This window comes from Phaethon aethereus, assembly GCF_964289735.1.
Source record: "Phaethon aethereus genome assembly, chromosome: 6".
Classification (NCBI taxonomy): Eukaryota; Metazoa; Chordata; class Aves; order Phaethontiformes; family Phaethontidae; genus Phaethon; species Phaethon aethereus.
The window spans coordinates 7,350,499-7,371,579 of record NC_138580.1 but is presented as its reverse complement, the minus strand read 5'-3'; the positions used below and the strand labels follow the sequence as shown (position 1 = coordinate 7,371,579).

At 42.8% G+C, this 21,081-nt stretch overlaps 1 protein-coding gene across 1 annotated transcript in view; it reads left to right on the top strand.

The window, feature by feature from the left end:
- The window catches only part of THSD7B (thrombospondin type 1 domain containing 7B), a 274,077-nt gene that overhangs the window by 43,689 nt on the left and 209,307 nt on the right, over positions 1-21,081 (top strand). The window contains exons 2-3 of the mRNA XM_082001598.1: positions 8,776-9,571; positions 19,500-19,751. Coding sequence (XP_081857724.1) covers positions 8,776-9,571; positions 19,500-19,751 — 1,048 coding nt within the window. The remainder of the gene's footprint in view (positions 1-8,775; positions 9,572-19,499; positions 19,752-21,081) is intronic.

The following is a 21,081-nucleotide window of genomic DNA, read 5'->3' as shown; positions in this document are numbered from 1 at the left end:
TTTTTTTGTTGTTGTTGTTATTTTTTTGTTTAGGGATGGGTTTTGCTTTTTTTTTTTAGTGTTTGCTGTATGCCTGTCATTCTTCCCTAAAGCGAAAACCACTTGCATCTTAAAGCCCTTCATCCTGATTTACACTGTCTGGAAACTTAAGCTCTTTGGCCCTCTTAGGTTGATTAGACGCTGCTCAATGCTCAGCCATTCCTCCTGTCAGCAGCCTGTGCTCGCAGCGTCTGTGAGATGAGCAGATTGATTTACTGCTGGAGAACACTTATCATTCCAAACTTCGGCATCGCTGCTCGTATTGTTTATTTCTGCACAGCTATTTCCAAGTATTGAAGACAATTGTGCTTTTCCAAAATACTTTTCCTCTAGAATTTGGAGCATTTAAGAAGAGTGTCTAGAATAAATGGAGATTTAATTACACATAATTAAAAATGGATAATTACATATGGACTGTAAATAAAAAAAAGAGAAAATGTCCAGTAAAAGCAGTTTGTATAGTTCTACAATAACCTCTGTCCAGCTTTGATAAAATTGATTGTGCACATATTGAAAAATACTAGTTTTCACATGAATTAATTATGCTATCTGTTGCCAGGGAGTTGTTATCATCGGTGTTCTCCATCTATGCAGAAATACTAATTAGTAGCAGCACGGGGCACCATGTTATGCGATCCTGCCCATCGTATAACTCTTCTATAACGCTCGTTAAGAATAACGACTGTCTGACCCATACGGTTGAGAAGGTATTTCTGTATGAGTACATGACGTCTATATTTTACCATCTGCCTTTTCTGTTCCAAGAGCGTCGGGCGGCCCCGCTCCTGCTCCGGAGCAAGGGGACTACCCACGGCAGAGGGGCTGCCGCGGTTGGGGCTCGTCACAGGTCCTGCCTGGAGAACATCTCCCCGTAACACATCTCTGCCTGGGCGCTCACCCGCTCTGCAGGAGCCCGAGGGAGAGCTAATGCCTTTCCACCATCTGACCCCAGCCAGACCCGGTAGCACCTCGGTGTGCCATTCCGGGTGGCGATTCCTTTGCCGTGGCGTATCGATCGCTGTAGTATCTGAACAGGTATGCTGGCTTCTCTGCTGTAGTGGGCTATAAAACATGTAAGTTGGGAATAGCATGAAGCTGAGTAGAAAAAATGTAGTTCTCCCTGAAAATGATGCCTGGAGACAGATGCACACGTTTCTGTGATTATGTGTGTGTGAAGTAAGTTCTGGTGCTTCAGAAAGGTTTTGCAGGTGTGCGGATTGCTGTATTATTTCACAGCTTTCTCCGTGAAACAATTTTTTTTGGTGGGAAAATTATTTAAGTTTTTAAGGTTTTGAAAAACAGAACGTTGCTATTATTTCAGTGAACAAATATAATTTAAGCTTCATGAGAGAGTAAGAAAATTAGAAACCGCAGTTGTCACAATTGGGAAGAAGGGATGGCGGATCCTTTGGTGCTTGCCAGGCAACGGATTATTGCAGAAGTAATAATATAAGAATTTTCTTTGTGTCTCGGAGCTCAAATACCAAGCAGCTGTTGAACCGCTGGTGGTGCTTCCCCCTCCAGCTGTCCCACCGAGGTCCTATCTCAGAGCAGTGAACCTCTGACTGCAAAGTCCCCGGTGTGGTTCCTTTAGGAGTCGTCCATTAGTGCTGATCTTGATGTTGTTTGGTAAGGTTCCTTGCGGAGATGTGGGTGAGGCGGTCTCTTCCAGCGCTGAGTGTATCTCCTCTGCGATACGCTGATCCTACCCCTTGCTGGGCTATTAGCAAGAAGGTGGATCTGGAGGGAAACCTGGGCTTTGCATTCCAGAAAAATGACTCAGAGTGACCGCTGATGTGAAGGATGGTGAGGGGAAGCCAATGTATGGAAAAGTAGAAAAAGCCTTGTGCAAAGCTTGCTGGTGTTATACCTGTATAAAACTGGAGTGGACCTTCTGAATCACGCGGTTCCTGCAGGCAAACATGAATTAATCCCATTCATGAATATATCGAGCTCCCTTCTGCTTCCCTGCAAATACCAGGATAGACCTTCTCGACATCTTACTTGGTTGTGCTTGAGGGAATCTGAGCTTTCCTGTGGGCTGGAGAGGAGATTTAAACATTCCTAGAGAGGAGGGTGAAGATCAGAAGGTATCGTTGAGATGGGTGTCCAGCAATGCCTGTGTATTGCCTCTGGTTCCCTGCCGGCAAGCCAGGCAGTTCGCGTTGCAGGAGATGCTGCATAACCGATGCTGTATTGATTCTGGGTGTGTTTCGTGGGGAAATAACGGTTCCTGTTGGGGAATATATAAGCCCCAAAGTCAAGGTGGAATGACTGAAGAAACATTTTTTCAGCTGCGTTTTCTATTAAGGTTACATTTACAAACACCTTATAAAGGCTGTTATATTTTAAAAGGAATTGGTTTTCTTAGATGTTTGGAATTTTAAAAAGGTCAGAGTTTGATTATAACTATCTATAATCCAGTGCTGAGATGTTTTTAATCTCGTATGCAGTAAACTACTCATAGTTGTAATCCGCTGATAAGATCTATTTATACTTTTTGTTTTTATAGTATACATAAATTGATATACATCATGGCCTCATCTCCTAATGTCAGTTGCTGTCAAGGCAAGAAATCTGTTCTCACAAACCCTCAAAATGTGTTGGATGAGTATTACAGAAAAGCTCTGGAATGTGTGAGGTGTTTTTTTTTTTTTTTTTTTAAACTAAGAGTTGAAAGAAAAGAATGTTTTTCCCTGGGCTGTCTCCGGGGTGTGGGCACATGATTGAGTACTTCAGCTAATGCAGTTTACATTAGTGCTTAATATTGAGAAGTCCTGCCTTCAAGTGCCAAAGGGTTAGTAAATCACTGAATTTTCATAAACAGCAGTGTTGATTACATTTTGCTGCAGAATGTCTTTCTTGCTGGAGTGTGTCTTGAGTGTTCCCGCATGTAGCTAATAAGGCAAAAACCTGAAATGTAAAATTGGAACAAACTGCTGCATGGCTCCAAGTCACTAAACTTCACTTTTACTCATATCTAAAATAAGATGAATAACTAAGCTGCTGAATTACTCATTTGTGTAGGTCGTGAAAGTTTAAAAAAGTGCTGCTGCAGGTATTTAAAATTAATCCCAGGAATCAGAGGACTTTTATATGCCCTGTGTGACGCACTGCAAATAGTACAATAGTCTTTTATTTTGTATAGCTTCTTTCATACAAATTATAGTAGAAGGTGCTTTACTGAATTGCTGCTAATAATAAATAGCAAAATAATTGAGACAGTTAAGTATGGGCAAGGAGGAAAAGCTGTATTTTGGCTGAGAGATGGCAGTAGATGCAGGGGAGGCATACAGGAGGGCTCTTCTAGACAGCAGGGGAGTGGGCAGTTAAGCTAACAACAGCTACACTAATATTACTTTGGAATATAAAATACCTGAACGTATCTGGTCTGGTGTCCTAGACTCTGTACGGTGCTGGTCCCAAAGATTTTACTGTGCAAGAAAAGACGTGACTGGACTGAGTACAGTGACATGGGGAGAGCATGATATGCAAATGCTATGACTTCCATCAGCACAGTAAGATCTTTGCCCGAATCATTAGAAATATTTTTCTTGGCATAATATTGAATATCTTTGCATCATGCCAAAAAAAAAAAAAAAAAAAGTGGTGAGAAGATAGGTGGTAGTTCATATGATCTTTAACAGTTTGATTCATAATAAATAAATGTAGATCCAAGTCTCATAAAAATAAATAATTCTTATAAAATTACATAAAAATTACATACATCTAATAAAAACTTCTCATAAAATAACCAATTCTGAGGAAATCAATTCAGTGGAACTTATTTTTTGCCACTGTTACTAATGGTTAAGATTAATTGGTTGTAAGGCCGCCAGGAATAAAGCTCATGTGTTGCCTGAGTCAGTTGTTCTCTGTTCTCAGAAATCGCAGAATGAGGTGGAGCTTTCCGTTTCATGTAAACGTGCTCTGGGGGGAGGATGCCAGAATGACATCCAAGGCGGTTCCATGACATTTCAAGCAGAACTACTCAGTTAAAGTGGACACTGCAGCGGTCTTCTGGAGTTATGATCACATCTGGCCGAGTTGTTCCTCAGCCAGGCATTAATGAAGTCGTACATCTCCGTTACGATATTTGTGGGTCTTTGTCCAAGACTTAGGGCATTCTATTAGAAACCAAATTGTTAAGGTCTAGAACAATTGCTCCTAAATTTGGTACTTAAATTGAAAGGCAAAGTAAAAAGTGTAGAAAATAGAAGGACTATTCCAGTGATTGTCCATTATTTTTTACACTGTTCCTTCACTGTTTTATGTATCAGATGTGACTTGGAGATTATCTGTTACCTGTTTGAAATAAATTACTAACACAGTACTCTATTTAACTGATTGCTGATCTTGTCCCAAGTTTACAAATTAGTACGTAGCTACAGGGACAGAGTAATTGTGGAAGATGCTTATTGTTGAATGTGTTCTCGGATGGTGAAATGGTTGCAATTAAGCTAAATGTCACATTAAACAGAGCATAATTATTGTAGCAATCCTTATTAAGCAATAACATACTTATTAAGCAGCTCTTATTGGGATTCCTATTTTAGGTTTGATGTTTAGTGGTGTTTCATTTTGTCTGTAATACGTAATTACTGTCTGAAGAGCCTGCTTGCCTTATGCTTGTGTGACCTGTGTGTCAAAGAGCAGATGTCACTGTATCCTTTCAGACATCATTATTGCATAATTGTAGGTAGGTCTGGCAAGCAGGAAAAGCAAATCAGTGCACACTAGATCAAATAAACAATTGCAGTGTTATTGCATACTTTTAAAGGGATCAGAGAAGCCATATGGGACGACACGGTACTCTTTTATCCGATAAAAAGGTGGCAAACAGAATGATGTGTAGTTTTTCTTTATTGGATTGACTTGATGTGTTAATCCCTTTCATGTCGTTATTACTTGTAGTGTCATAGATGTCTTGTAAGAGACAGTAGCATGTCTTTGTTTACAGCTTTCCGTAAACAAAGACATCCCACTGTCTCTTAAAATTTTCATACTTCTCATTTTTGGAAGTAGTGATTTGATTGAATTTCTCTTTGGTTTGGTTGACGAATGGATTTATTTGTGCTGTTGCAGGTTCCTTGGTACTTTGCAGATCTCAGTGGTATTTTTTAGTGAAAAACTTTTTGGCATCCTAGTGGACAAAGCCTTACTTTCAGTTAGATACTCCTTCACAGAGTAATCCAGGTTGGAAAGGACCATGGGAGGTCATCTGGCTGAACCGCCTGCTCAGAGCAGGTTCAACATTGAATTCACACCGGGTGGCTCAGGGCTTTGTTCAGTCAGATCTTGAAAACCTCCAAGGATGAGATTCTGCTGTCCCTCGGGGCGGCCTGTTCCAAGGGTTATCCTCATAGTGACGAATTTTTGCCTTATATCCAGCTGGGAGCTCCCCTGTTTCAACATACACCCTCAGTCTCTCATTCTCCTATTCTCCCTGTGTCCTGCTGTAATGAGATCAAACATCCATCCAGTATCTGATTAGGTTAGGAGATGGACGATATCTATCCTTTATCGTAATCTTTTTTGTACTTTCTATAGACAGATCACTGTGAAATATATTTCATTTTGTTTAGTCTTTTGCTTTAATTACTAGTGGCCTCCCATTCCAGACCAGGAGTTGTAAAGCATCTGTCTGAAGTTCTGGCTTTTGACGCCTAAATTGCAGTGGGTTTTTAATAAAATGTAGTTAATATTATTATTCACATTGTGCTGAGATGTTTCTTTTAATTGACTCAGGCTTATTTCAAGGAAAGTGTAAATTTAACACGAGTCTTCTAAAAATAATTAAATTCTAATTACAAAGCAGACTATTGACTAAGGAAGTATTTACATCCTTCTCCGTATTTAAGCTCCCGAACAGGATATTTAACTAAGCAATGAAACATTGTGGATAAGTTTACTGCTGCGTCCTGAAGAGATCATCAGGAAGTGAAAAAAAATCTATAGTAATGGGATTTGCATCCGCTTTTTATCGTTATTTTTCACGCTTCTTTTTTTGGTATGCCAAGAGCAAGCTATGTGTTTAGCATGTTTTCCAGAGAATTATTACAAATTGTGATGTGTTTAACAGTAGTGTAATTACTTATGAGTCCTTGCTTACTTTTTTTGGTTTTGGTAATTTTTCATTATAAATTCACATCTGACATTAAATAATGGCCACTTCTTGCTAAGCCTTCTGCTGTGTCTCTCTCTATCCTGTTCATGTAGGGATTGGTAAATCTGCAGCCATTACATAGAGTAGTTCATGACCAACACCCAGAAGTGTATAAAAAGTACTAACGGGGCGAGTTCTGTGCAGTAGTAGTAGGTGGTAGGTTTGGTGAGTGTAATTTGGCCAGTCCTCTGCTACAGCTGCTTTCTGTTGCTCCATGGGGGGTTTTAATGCTATTTCTAATGATACTTGCTATCTAAAGAAATAAGTATCTTAAATCCTTAATTGGTGTAATGTGTTCCATTACAATGTATACTTGTATACATACTCTTGAATTTTTGCTCTAAAAACAAACTGGTGAAAACCAAACTTTTCCTGTACTGAAACTTCCCTATCTCAAAAAATTAAACTGCCTTTGCTGCTCTGCTTCAGAGGAATAGGTGCTGAAATAAGCTCATGATACAGTTGCGTTGCAAGGCTTGGTTTTTGTGCTGGTCGCTTTCCTCTGTTAATAAAAAGCCACCTAGTACTTGAGGTCTGAATTTTGACTATTATTTTTAGTGATATGACATTATGTACATAACCTGATGTCTGGTTTTGAATCTGGTTGGCATTTGTATAAGAACATTCTTTCAAGTCAAGGTGGAGTATCAAGGATGAACATTTAAATTGTCACGGGGCCTCTTCATGTAACTGAACTTCAAAAGCATATTTAAAGATTCATTTTTTTGAATATTCAGTTTTCAAACACATTTAATTCTGCTGAAAGCCTGTCGTTAGTGTAGTACAGCTTGTAGAGCACAGTATAGCTTGATGCTGCCTTTTCCAGTTCAAGATAGGTGTCAGGGCTGAGTCCGTACCGTGCACTGATACCTTTCGGTGTGAAAGACGAGGCAGAAAAGGGACAAAGAATTTTCACGTAGCCCGAAGGATTCAACAAAAGCTGGAGCTGTCTAAACCCTGATGACTCTGAAAAACTCTCTTGTCTGCTGCCTGTCCGCCACGGGAGAAGGTGCCAGACCGAGGGCAGAGCTGCGGTCCTGGCCTGGAGGAGGAGGAGGGAGGAAGAAGGGACATGGCGGCAGCGCGGGTGTGTTGCAGGAGAAGCTCGGCTCTATCCAATTCCTATTTACTTTTCCACTATCAATGAAAAAAGAAGAGGAATTTTTATTTATTTTTATTTTTTATTACACAATGTCAAGCCCCTGGCTCTGGAGGATTAACTCCTCTATTCATGAAGAAAGAACAACGGGTTTACCAACAAAACCACCATCAGCTGGATGAAATACCTGGTATTATAATTGCAGCCATTATGGGGGTCTTTTTGAACTTTATGTGTGTGTTTGGTTTTGTAGTGTAAGCATGTAACTGATTCCAGTAATTTTAAAATCAATTTTAAAAAGCTTGACTGGAGTAGCATTTCTTAATATAAATTGACCTATTTATTCTAAGTTCATTTTCTGCCTTGAAAAAAATACAAAAGATAGGGTAGTTGCAGTGTATTTTCAAGCGAGAATTATATATGCGATGTTCTTACCCAGTGAAATGGCTCTGTTATGAGGTATTGGAAAGTTTTTAAACTTAGAAATGAGATGAGACCCTCTTGAGATATGATCATCAAAATCCCTTTAATATGTGAAAATTCGGCCCCAGTGCTTTCCTCTACCTTTTCTTTCGAGTTTGTAAGCAATTTTGTACTTTATCGCCCTCAGATTATTTTTTTGGCTTGGTAGATTTTTCTTGAATAGTATTGTCAGAGAAAAATCTTTCTATTTAGCCTTGTCTGATTATGTTCACTTGCAAATCCTCAAATAACGTTCATACGACTACATATGTGTGCTCCTTTGCTCCAAAACTAAGAATGGCATCGCCGGGCTTAATTTTTATTTCATTTCTCTTCCTGAGTGACTAGCTTTACCACCTTCTGTAGTGTCGTGGGCTGCAAGTGGAAAGGGCTTGCTCGACGTACATGCCAGGGTAATTCAGAAGTCGCTGGAGGTGTGGTGCCTCCCCTGCTCTCGGGGCACACACATCATCCCTTCAAGTCGGTTCCTCCCGTTCGAACTCCTGTTGAGAGTATGTTCTGATTTTCACAGTATTTAGCCTCACCATTTTGCCACCACAGGTGATGATTCAGCTGCTTCCCAGGGCACTTTATTCCACTGACTAATTGCTCTGTTACGACTGTTTCCCTCTTACCTAACTTGACTTTCTTTTCCTATTAGATTATTGTTCATTTGTACCAGTGAAATTAAATATTCGTATTTCCTCAGGCTTTGGGATGCATTTTACTGCTACGGAAATGTTCCTGGCCTGCCTTTAATTTGGGATGTTGCGGGGCATTTTTTTTCCCCGCCAGTTTCTCCGCGTGGTCTCGTGATGGGAGTGCACTGGGAGAGAAGTGACTTGCGGCCTTTAGGATGCTTTTAAACAGTTTTAGGGACCAGCTGGTTGTTATTTACTCTTGATAAAGTATGGTTTAAAGCAGGGTATGGTTTGGATGCTGCTGGGCATCGGGACGGATCCGTGGCAGGAGTGTTGCACGGCGTTTCTCAACACCCCCTCTTTTGCAGGTCGCTGGGGCCGGTGCGTAGGTGACTGCGGCTCGGGGGGCGTTCGGAGTCGGGCCGTCTGGTGCACCCACGCAGAGGGCTGGACAACGTACCACGCGAACTGCCACCAGAAGGACAAACCCGAAAGCCAGAGGAGGTGCTTTAAAGTCTGCGACTGGCACCTGGAGCTGTTCGAGTGGGAGGTTTCGGGATGGGACAGGTGTGGACTCGTTCCCTTTGCTGGCGCTGAGGTGGAAGCCGGGGCTTGCGTCACGGCGCAGCACGGGCTGCAGCGCCGGAGCGTCCGCTGCCTCCAGAAGCTGAACAGAACCGTTGTCGCCGATGAAATATGTGAGTATTTCACGCCGCAGCCGCCCGCCGAACAGGCCTGCCTGGTGCCCTGCCCGCGGGACTGCGTCGTGTCTGAGTTCTCCGGCTGGTCCGAGTGCGGCACGGGCTGCACCAAGAGCTTGCAACACCGGACACGGGCGGTCATCGCTCCCCCTCTCTACGGGGGTGCCCCGTGCCCGAATCTGACCGAATCCAGAGCCTGCGGCACTCCCGGCTGTCCGCTCGGGGAGGAGGAGTACACCTACAGCCTCCGAGTGGGGTCCTGGGGCCAATGCCGGCTGCCCCGTCCTAAAGACGTCGGCCTGGCAGGGAGGACTATGCCGGATTTGGGTTTGGACTCTGGAGAGCGAAGCACGTCCGGACCTCAAGGCTACAAACCCCACCACCGTCCCGGGGAGGTGGAGATCGGTTACCAAACCAGGCAGGTCAGGTGCGTCAGGAGCGACGGGAGAAGCGCAGCGCTGAGGTAAGGGTGCTTTGCCTGCCATTTCAGCCCCAGCGGATTTGTTTGATGGAGCACTCGCCCTGCGCGGCAGCGCCGCAGCGAATGCGCTCCCGTTCGGGAGTTTTAAATGCAAATTTTTATGTGTTTTCTTTGTGGTCTTTTTTTTTTGATTTAATTCCCTTCTTGTAAAGCTAGCGTATGCTGAATATTTTGCATTCTTCTACGATTTGTGACTGTTTAATTCATTTTATGTTTTTAATAATTCTCTTCTGTTTTTTCTTGTTATTTTGAGGAAACATCGAGGAAATGGAGTTATATATCACTTTGTACTGTTGCTGGGCCCTGGCTGGGGGAGAGGGAGGTTTCATTCTCAGTCATGTACTGCACATATTTGGCAGAAGAGGCTAAAATTGTACCAGCTTGAACTCCTTCACTCTTACAAATCAGCACTGGATACAATAAATCTGAAAAGTTTGGCCTTGGGAATTTACTGTAAGGTATTTCTTGGAAAGATAGATCAGTGGGCAAACCTGTGATTGTCCTCTCTTTTACTGAGGAGCCTTCGCGTCTGGGTGTAGCTCTCGGATGCTGATACAAGACAGGCGACTTGCGCATCGGTCGGTGGTGGTGGTTGTTGATTTCTCTCCTCATGTGTTTTATCTCACACGTTCTCTTAGTCCGTGTAGGTTGCTTTGCTGTAATTCAAATGTGAAGGTTACAATAATGTGCAGCAAATAATGGAAACATTTATTCTCTCCATTTCTCACATTTAAATTTACGCTATCTAAGCTCTGACATTTTTCTCCAGGTTGGATTTGGGCAGGTGCCAGGAGCTATAGATGACTGAGAAATTGATTGAGTTCCGAGAAAGTCAAGGTTTCTGGAGAACTTCTCATGTTCTGTTTTTCAGGGATATTACAAGTTCTTGAAAAATCCTACTCCTGAATTTTGCGGAAATCAATCTGTTTCTCAGTCATCTATAGCTCCTGCCACCTGCACAAACTCAAATTGCAGAGAGAAGGGGTTATTTTATGTCCAATTTTCTACCCCTGTTAATGTCCGCAGTGGTTTTGCACACATACTGAGGTGAAAATATACATTCTAGCCTTTTTCTTACCCCCTCCTATTACACCTGTAGCAAAGTACGTGGTTTTTTTTTTTTTTATTGATTGGAAAAAAGTCAAGCTTTGTGAATTGTTCCAGCAGTTTCTAACATCTTGACTTTATTACTTGTCTCTAAATATATGCTGATTCTAAATATACAGATTTTATGACCATGTAGCTGCTTGACTTTAACGGAGTCACTTACGATTTATGCCGCCGTGCGACCAGCAGCAGGTTTATGCCTGCTAACACTTATTAGCTGTTCTTCTGCCTCTTGTATCTCATTCCTTATCAGAGGCTCTGGGAAGGGGATCCTGACTTTGTTAAAATCTCACTCGCTTTTCCCTCATGTGCTCACTGCTATATTCGCCATAAGAACAGGGGATGGAAGACGCTGTTTCTATAAGTGTTTTCTCTTTGTTGTGCTACTGTGTGAGTTACAGATTGAATTTCTGGATGACAGTGCAGAGAGTACCGGGAGCTTTAGTTTTAGTGACTCCTCCCCTGATGGAGCTGTCTTTTTCCTTGCTCCTTTCTGGGGTTTTTTGCTGATCTAGCCCTCTTTTTGGGACCGTACAGCTCCATTAGCCACTTCCTAGAAGAGCTTTTCTGCTGAGGCCGTTGTCTTAGATTTACTGCAGAGAGCTGAGCCTGACCCATCCCTTACTCTTAACTCCAAATACAAGAGGAAAGCCCATTGATTGAATAGAAGACAAAAGGTTATGTCATTGACCAGTGTCCAGATAGTCACACACTTCTCCTCTCTCCTTTTGGACCTAAAATCCGAACCTAAAAATCCAGCCTAAAATCCAGTTGGTGTTTCGTTCCAGGGCTGGAGTGTCACTGGTACCAAATACCCCTGACAACAGCTCCCTGTAAGCAGCCCCCGTTAAAGTCCTCCCTCTTGTGTTGTGCCGCGTATTTGCTGCCATTCTTCTGAAGACAGGACCTGATCTTGCAGATGTCGCTTTACAAGAGCGATGATATTTTGGCTACTGATAAAGAAGAGCAAACGCATTTGCATAACCCTGTAGCGGGGTCTGGCCGGCAGCCAAGCGGCTGCTGTAAAACTGGGAGGAAGAGCCTTACTGGTGCTTTTTAATTTTCCTGGCTGAGGTCTCCTATTTCAGCTAACACCGTCGAGTAAGTACCAGTGAGAGAGGCAAACTAAATTTCTGGAAAACTGAGGCAAGAGAGAGGAATACCCCAAGCTGTGCTTTAAGGGCGGGATCTGAGCTGCTTTGCCACCACCTGCCTCCCGCTGCTGCCTGGTTCTTGTAGGAGGATAGCAGGTAATGGCAGCGGTCAGCTAACCGCCTGAGGAGAGGAAACGTGCTCATCTCGCCTCCTAACGTATGATGCAACGGCAAAGATGCCGAATTTATTATCAGAGTTGTTTAATTTACTGGCATCTAATCTCAGGGCTGCGGATCGGCTGGCGAGCAGTAGCCATCATGGGCACTGATGGGAGGGGGTACTGGGTGCGCTCCTCGGCGTGAAAGAAGGGTCTTTTGCCAAAAATTGAATTTTGGTGGGCTTGGGTGCAAGCTGTTTTTTAAAGACTAGAAGATTGAATGCATCCACTTCTTACAGATGTCGGATTGCTGTCAGGAGAAGAATCTTGATCTCTTCACTAACAAGTATGTGATTGATGGGAATTGCAGATGGGTTGTCCTTTCTCTTGTGAAATAGGTAGCAGCGGTGGGAAATGTGCCTGATACTTGTTTTCAGTTTTTCACTGATGCTTAGGTTATGCCGTTGAACTGTGCAAAAAGGGTCCTTTGGTTTTACAGTGAACCCTCAGGTAGGAGGTGAAGAATCCTTTGCATTATAAGGCAAATACTTTTTTCATTTAAATAATAGGTCCTATGAAGATCTGTGTGTCTGTACCAGCCTTAAAGGTGCAGGCAAAAATCCTAGGAATTTTAAAGGTAAAAACTGTAAACAGGAATTACTTGGAGAGGAGCACAAGCACCTGAGAGATTGGACGTGCTGTATCAGGGAAGCAGAGCTGGGGAATGTTTTTGATGAAATATTTTTCAGTTTAGAGGTTCTACATTTGTCAAAATGAAAAGAGAGAAAGGAAGAGGAAAGGGAGGGACAGACCTTTTTGAAAACATTTGAAATGGAGATAATTGAACAGAAGAACACCAGTAGACCTTGAGACAGATTCATTTCTGCTGAGAAACATTTTGCTGTAGAAACTTTATATTTGTGAAAATAAAAGCAATAACATCAAAATAGAATGATTTAATGGATCTGACAGAAGCATTTAAAGACTCTTTATTTTAAAAAGATGGAATTTTTTTTAATTCTATTTCAGATAGAGTTCAGATTTTGTTCAGTTTCAGAAAAAATTTTAGTTTTGCGTTAAATCTCATACACAGTAACGAATTCAAACATAAGAACCGTGCTTTTAAAAAAAGTCTCTGAGAAGGGAAGACGTGTATGCAAGAAATGTATGTGCTAGAACTTCAGCTCTTTTTGGTTTTCTGTCTTGTCACAGTTGTAAAAACCTACTGAACAGTGAGACAAAGGCACTTGTGTTTGGTGTTTTGGTTTTTTTAAATTGTTTAGAATCATAGAGTTTCTTAGGTTGGAAAAGATCTTTAAGAATCGTTGAGTCCAACTGCTAACCTAGCACTGCCAAGTCCACCACTAAACCATGGCCCTAAGCACCACATCTACAGGTCTTTTAAATACCTCCAGGGATGGTGACTCAGCCACTTCCCTGGGCAGCCTGTTCCAGTGCTTGATAACCCTTTTGGTGAAGAAATTTTTCCCAATATCCAATCTAAACCTCCCCTGGTGCAACTTGAGCCTGTTTCCTCCCGTCCTGTCGCTTGCTACTTATGAAGAGACTGACACCGAACACTAGACACTAAATTGTAATTCAGTGAAATGAGTGTGCATAGCTTGACATTGAAATCCTAAATAAATTTAATCTGACTTTCTAACCTGATGTGTGTGCTCTCTAAGAATACTGAGAAGTTAAAGGCGGAAGCAAACATTTTTAGGGGTTTTTTATTATTAATATTATGATTAGGAGTCTTTTTAGGTACATATTTCTTAAACTCTTCAGTCTACGTGTAAGATGACAACAATGATATAATAGAGTTGGGTTTGGGTTTCTGTTTACTTTGCCTTTGTAAGTGAAAATTCAGGTCAAACTCGGTCGAGGGATAACCCATCCATCAAAGCTGAGGTAGAGTGGCATTCAGCTCTTTTGTTTGCCTCTGTAATTTGAATTTCCATTATCCATTTCCTAGTGGATTGCACTTAGCCACTGTGCTGTGGTACATATTTAGGAAAATTTATTTCTAGTTTCTAGTGTTGACATTCTTCTATTCTCTGGATGAATACAAAATTTTGCAGTCTGGAGGTGGAAACGCTGTGCCGTAATACGCTATTTGATGGTTATGATTCTGATCTGTGTTCAGATTCCTCCCAGCAGATGTGAGAATTGAGCCTCGGTGCTCAGGCTTGAAAACAAATCCCTGAGCTGTTGGAAAAGAAAGAGATTTTATTTTCTAGTGGGTTTTTAAAAAGTTTTGTCTCTCGTTTCCTTTACTTTTATTAAAAATGCACAAAACAAATGAATGGTGCCCGCTCCCCGCCCCCCCCCCCCCCCCCCTTCCCCTAAGAGTAGCACTTCCAGAAGCAGAGGGTCTGGTGCATTAAGTTTGGGAGACACCAAAACTTAGACATCTTAGACACTAAAGCCCTGTGTTTATTTGGATCATAGGACTCCCAGCTCTCTTTCCCTTTGGTCAGCTATATGGCAGGCAAATATTCCCCACCTTTCTTTCCACCCTGGTGCAGAACGGGCTTGTGTTTCTTCTGCCAGAGAAGCCTCAGCTGCACAGATTGAATGTATTGGGCTTGACACTTCTCGGGAGCTGTCCTGAGCTACCGGGGAAGGGCCTGGCTGCTGAAGTGGTACCCTGTCCTCCTGGTGCTGCCTTCTGTACCAGCAGCATGGGCACGGTGATAGCTTCTTAATGTGGCAAATTATTTTGGAGATGATCCTTTCAGTATAAAAAAGTTCAACAATAACCACCTGTGTCATCCTCTTATGTAAGGAAATGCATTCACCTTTCATTCTGAATGCATTGATACGGTTGGGAGAGGAAACCAGGGATAATTTCTGTCCTGTGTACAACCTGATGTAATGATGCACTGCTCCTGGATGGTCTCGCTCCTTTTTCCTGCTGATAGACATGTTTCCACTCATTTCCTTGCAGTGTATGTGATGACTGTGTGACTACAAGACATGTAGCACAGATGCATGGAGCTATTGGAAAATTTACTATTTTTTGGTGAGTTACTTTTTGTCCAGAACAGAAAAGCAGGATGGTGCAGCCTGGGGCTGCACAATTACTATATCTTGTGGGCGAGAGTGTAGTTGGAGATGGAGAAGAGCAGTGGTCCTTCATTGGCAGCAGCCTGTAGTTACACAGTGCCGGGGGACATGGAGCTGCACGGTAGGAGTGCTATGTGGGGCAGCTCTTGCTCCTCCTCCTCTTGCTTTTCTGCTTGTAGCTCCGGGACTATGTGAGTGTAAAAGAGGCAGGAGTTTCCTTTGGTTTAGTGGGGTTTTTTATATGTGGTTTATTCCCCTTCAGTACACAAGAGGGTAAGAGGGCTCTCTGCCACTTGAGTGAGTTAGGCTTGGTGCTGCTGTGGTCAGCTAACGGATCCATCTTATACCGGAGGCAATGTAACATATTCAGTATCTTCATCGATGACCTGGATGAGGGGATTGAGTGCTCCCTCAGTAAGTTTGCAGATGACACCAAGTTGGGTGGGAGTGTTGATCTGCTGGAGGGTAGGAGGGCTCTGCAGAGGGATCTGGACAGGCTGGATCAATGGGCTGAGGTCAACTGTATGAGGTTTAATAAGGCCAAGTGCCGGGTCCTGCACTTTGGCCACAACAACCCCATGCAATGCTACAGGCTTGGGGAGGAGTGGCTGGAGAGCTGCCTGGGGGAAAGGGACCTGTGGGTGCTGGTTGACAGCCAGCTGAACATGAGCCAGCAGTGTGCCCAGGTGGCCAAGAAGGCCAACAGCGTCCTGGCCTATATCAGGAATAGCGTGGCCAGCAGGAGTAGGGAAGTGATTGTGTCCCTGTACTCGGCACTGGTGAGGCCGCACCTCAAATACTGTGTTCAGTGTTGGGCCCCTCACTACACAAAGGATGCTGAGATGCTGGAGCGTGTCCAGAGAAGGGCAACGAAGATGGTGAGGGGTCTGGAGCACAAGTCTTATGAGGAGCGGCTGAGGGAACTGGGGTTGTTCAGTCTGGAGAAGAGGAGGCCGAGGGGAGACCTTATCGCTCTCTACAACTACCTGAAAGGGGGTTGTGGTGAGGTGGGTGTTGGTCTCTTCTCCCAAGTAACTTACTGATAGAATGAGAGGAAATGGCCTCAAGTTGTGCCAGGGGACGTTTAGGTTGGATATTAGGAAAAAATTCTTCACTGAGAGAGTGGTCAAGCATTGGCACAGGCTGCCCAGGGAGGTCATGGAATCACCATCACTGGAAGTATTAAAAAAAACATGTGGACGTGGCACTTCAGGACATGGTTTAGGGGGCATGGTGGTGTTGGGTTGATGGTTGGACTTGATGATCTTGAAGGTCCTTTCCAACCTTAATGATTCTGTGATTCTGTATGTTGTGAAACAATTCCTGTAGTTTTACAGTATCAATCCAAGCGTATAACACAGAAAAAAGCATCAATCACATAAGTACCCCAGTATATCACAGTTACTAGATTGACTCACAAGGGGAAGATCTAACCTGATACATTAATATGTGGAAAGTTAGCTTAAAAACAGGGCTTATGTAGTATCTCCCGTCTCCAAAGACCTCCCCCTGCCAGTTCAGATACAGCCACAGCAGCGCAAATACATGTCTGGTTTGCAGCCTCGTATCAGCGAGTGTCTTCGCACATCTGGGCTTTATCTGTATTAGGTTGTCCTAAATATATCTGTGACACGAAAGACTGTGTCTGAATTTCATGCAAAAGCATGTTTTTACATTTGTCTTTGTGTTGCTTGGTGTCACAATTAATTTGACTTTGAGGCTCTGAATGAGTAAGTACAAGTTAATTAGATTTGCTTTCTGTTAGGCAGTTGCATGTAATTCTCTCTCAAAAACATCTACTTGAGCAGAAGAATGGAAGTTGCCAGCTCCACATCTTGTTCACCTTAAGGTCAACGAAGTTATCTCTTTAGCCTTTTGTAGTAGGAGCAGTGAAGGGATTTTCAGGGAAAGAAAGAGCTATTCAGGCTTTGCATACTTCAAAGGCTTTTGCAAATAGCAAGGATGATTGCTGGGCAGAGAGGTCTTCTGCGGCTGGAGTGTCGGCATATGTTTGAATCCATTAGGAGAGGTATTATAGGTATTGTCTCACTAAGAATTTGGGCTAGCAATATTAATTTTAAAGAAGACCCCAACCCAGATTTTTAAAGTCTTTGTTTTGTTTCGTATTTCAGTAAAGATCGGCCAGACTTAAATCTCCTTTGCAGTGGTACAACCCCAAAAATGCATTTGGGTTTTCATACTGGTATCTGAGTGCGAAGTTTTGATCACTCTTTAACATGTGAGATCAGTTACCATCCATGCTGCGTTCTTAGATAAACTCTGTTTTTCTAGTACAATAGTTAGGACAGTGATTTGTGTGTGCTACTATTTTATCTACTCAGAATCAGGAATTCTTCTTTCTTGTTAACACTGTGGCACGGATGGCTCATCTGATAACTTTTAAAGTATTAAAAGGGAAATAAAGTTACCATTCACGTGACTCCGCTTAACAATGTTCCAAACAAGACTCAAAATCCCCGGGTTGGTAAGTACAGATGTAATGAATGTTACTTTTCAGTCATTACTTCAATAGCATTGATGTTTTGTACCAGAGGCAGCTTTGCAATCAGTTGAATTTGACATGTAATAGAGGAATGAGAAATATTTTTGAGTTGTAAACAAGAATAATTTTATTTTGAGGGGGCTATATCATAGGCTGTTTCTACTTTATGAAGGTGTTAAAATAAAGCTCAGTAAATTCATCCTCACAGCACTTGTGAGATTAATGAGTTTTATTCTGGGTGAAGAAACTGAGGCAAAAAGTTGTTACACTTTTTTAGTCTGAAGTGTAAATTTAAGCCACTAAATGCTGTATTTTGCTGGTAGTTGAGGGTGTAGTCAAGCTTGATCAGGCATCAGTGGGAATATTCCTATTGACCTTTGTGAACACAGGACCAATTTCTAGACTGGAGGAGAAGCGAGTGAATGTCCTTTATCTTCGCTGCTCACCCTGTGAGACTGCCCTGCAATCCTGAAATGATTGCCCCAGTCTATTTTCTTTAGAGAAAGTTAGGTTAGTCAAACTGTGCTCTAAGTAATACCAAGTGAGGTAATAGCTGGTTCCCTGGCAGCAGCTCTGGGTTTCACACCTTTTAAGTGTAGATGTATTTGTTCCTTACAGTTGGCAAAAACCTGACCATGAGCAACTGGAGGCTGGAGAAGACGAATTTAGAGAGAGCTCACACTGAGTTCATGTACAGTCTTAATTTCAGAGATTGATTTGCATTGTCAGCGTAACACTAGTCAGAAATTCCTTTTTTGGAATTTTGGTTCCTTTTTTCCTGGTGAGTCCATTTTCCTGGGTTTCATCTTTTTTTTTCCTGTCCCATCCCTCGTGGTGCTCCAGTGGCTTCCCTGCTCATACGTACCTCAGTCCTCTTTCGGTATATCTTTTGCTGCTCTGTTACCTCAGCTATCTGAGGCTTTTGAGAGACAGGAAAGGCTTTTCTCCCATTGTGGGGGATGAGTGGTGACTTTGTGGCTGATCTCTGGCTGGGGTGAGGTGGAGCAGAAGCAGCCGTGCTCTGCGGGCTTCCTCCCAGTGCAGGCCGGGCAGGAGAGCCATCAACTGCCTGAGACAGAAGCAGAGGAGCAAGGAAGGATGGTGGCCGTAGTTTGGAGGTTTGTCTCCTCCTGGAAGTATTTGCCACATTTGACATGCTTTTCTATACTGTGAAAAGCTGTTGTAACTTTGGAACTCTTAAAAATTTTATTCTTGGACTTTGTGTCTTGATACCAAACCTTGACAGTTGGTAGCTCTTAAAATTTGGTTATGTGTTGCTTTGGGCCTTGTGTGGTGTTTTGATACGTTACAAAATGAATGAGGATTGTGTCCTGATGTCAGCAGGAGTAATTGAGTCCCAAAACACAACCACGGCTGCAGCATTCCAGGGTCTCCGGTGGTTTGTCAGGTTTGAAATCCCTCTGACCTTGTTCAACAGCATTTGTTTGATGACAGCCTCGCAGAAACAACACGCTTTTTATTAGTGTGTGACTAACTATTTTTCGAAAGAGCAGAGCTGCTCAGCAGAATGACACCTGAACGGGTGGACGGACGGCAGACAGCTAGTCCTGTGTGCGGGGTGATGGGAATGGGTACCAGTGGCAGCACTGCTCCTGGGCTTGGCTTGTATTTTCTGTCCTGGATAAACGGTGAAATTCTAACTGCACGGGAGCAAATGTAGTGCCTTTCACATCTGTCTTAACTTGAAAATAAATGAGGTATATTATTTGCAAACTACTCGGCATGCAAGATTGCACCCAGAACTCCCTGGAAGTACATTACGTGCAGTGCATTATAGCTCCTCTTACTTTCATTGTATTGGTATCGATGCAGGTCTTCTGATTTACCCCTAATGACCATGGATTTCTTTTAGACTGAGGCCAGACCCTGACTTAGGCTGAAATATTTGGGGGTTTGGTTTTAAAAAAAAAAATATTAAGCAAGATCTCCTCAGCTGTTCTCCTGTGTTCTTATCGCAGCCTCTGCGTACAAGATCCTGCCCCTTTGACCTTCAAGTCCTGTGTCATCGCTAAAGACTGCGAAACGTCCGAGTGGTCCGCGTGGAGCGCCTGCTCGCGGACCTGCGGCTGGGGGGATCTTGCCCCGGGCTTTCGGAGCCGGCGCCGTGCCGTGTGGAGCGTGGCGGTGGGTGCCGGGAAGCGCTGCCCGGAGCTGGAAGAGAGGGAAGCATGCAGCGTGGGAGGGAAAGAGCTGCTGCAGCCTTGCCCCAGGTATAGCGAGTGCTTTCAGCCCAGTTTTCTGAAGTAAAGAAGCCCCTGTTTGATAATTGTCTTGTGCAAAGCAAAGCTTCTTTGCTCAGTGTCTCTGCGTGTAGAGGGTTGCGTGTCATGCTTTCTCTCTGTGTCTAAAAGATCACTGATTTGATCATTGTTAACTATGATTAGTGGTATTTAGTTAGTAATATTCTTGTAATTGTTGCTATTATCGTTACTGCTATTACAATAATTACACTTATATGTAGAAATAAATTTAAATGACACCGCTACAGTTTATATTTTCATATTTTAAAAATTGAGAGCAGATACTTTTGTTTTCTGAAGGGACTTCCACACTGATGCCTGTTTTGGAGAATTTCCTCAGCTGCACAGAGACGGGGCAGGTCTCCATGGCTATGCTTTTATTGGCTTTGAAATTGTAATTTTTACATAAGAGTTAACGATTCCCCTTCATCTCCCCATAAAAAAATCCCAGTCCTCCTTGAGCAAAATGGGAACTGATCAGAGGTAATAGCTTGGACTTTACTTGGCTTCCCTCCGGGTACTTATTGAAATGGGAAACTTTGCAGTCCCTGAGTGCTTGCTTGGTTTATGGCAATCTTTGTTTGGTAGAAGGGGAGGATCTCGCCTTTCTGGTTTGCAAATCCATGCTGTTATGCTTGGCCAGGCTAGCATAGGGGTTGCTAGTTTGCTTTGCAAAGAAAATAAAATATTGCTTAATTTCTCATGTGACACATTCTGAGATTGACTGTAAAATGCTTCAAGATTGATAAAATTCTATATGCATGCAGACAAATCTCCCTGCCTGTGAATAAGTGTGTTTAATAGGAGGTCTGTTCAGTGCTCAAGTCACGAGTTTCTGGGGCTTTGCCAGGTACTGCCAAAACCTTTGATAAAGCCTTTGCAAGATACATTTCTTAGGAAGGTGTAACCTCTAAGTGTCTCTATATTGTTGAGTTCATTCAAAATCAAATGCTGATCATTTTTATGCACTCTGCTAGCAGAAGAGAGGAAGGATAAAAAAAAATTCTGTTGCTTGATTACAACCTATGGAAAGGCTCTTAGAGAGTGATTTTTGCTCTTGCCCAAATGCGTATCAATTTCAAGGACAATAGATTAACACATTGTCTCGCTGATTTTGTATAGGAGCGTGGGTGCAGGTGACACGTGATTGGGGTAGACCGGCTGGTAGTTAATCAGGGAGCGAACAGACACGTGTCTGTCCCTATCAATTCTTCTACTCTTTTGATGTTGCACCATATTAAAGTGCAAACGATTGTAGCTTGTTTGGTGTAGAGCCAGCAGAGCCCAAAAAAATGAGAAC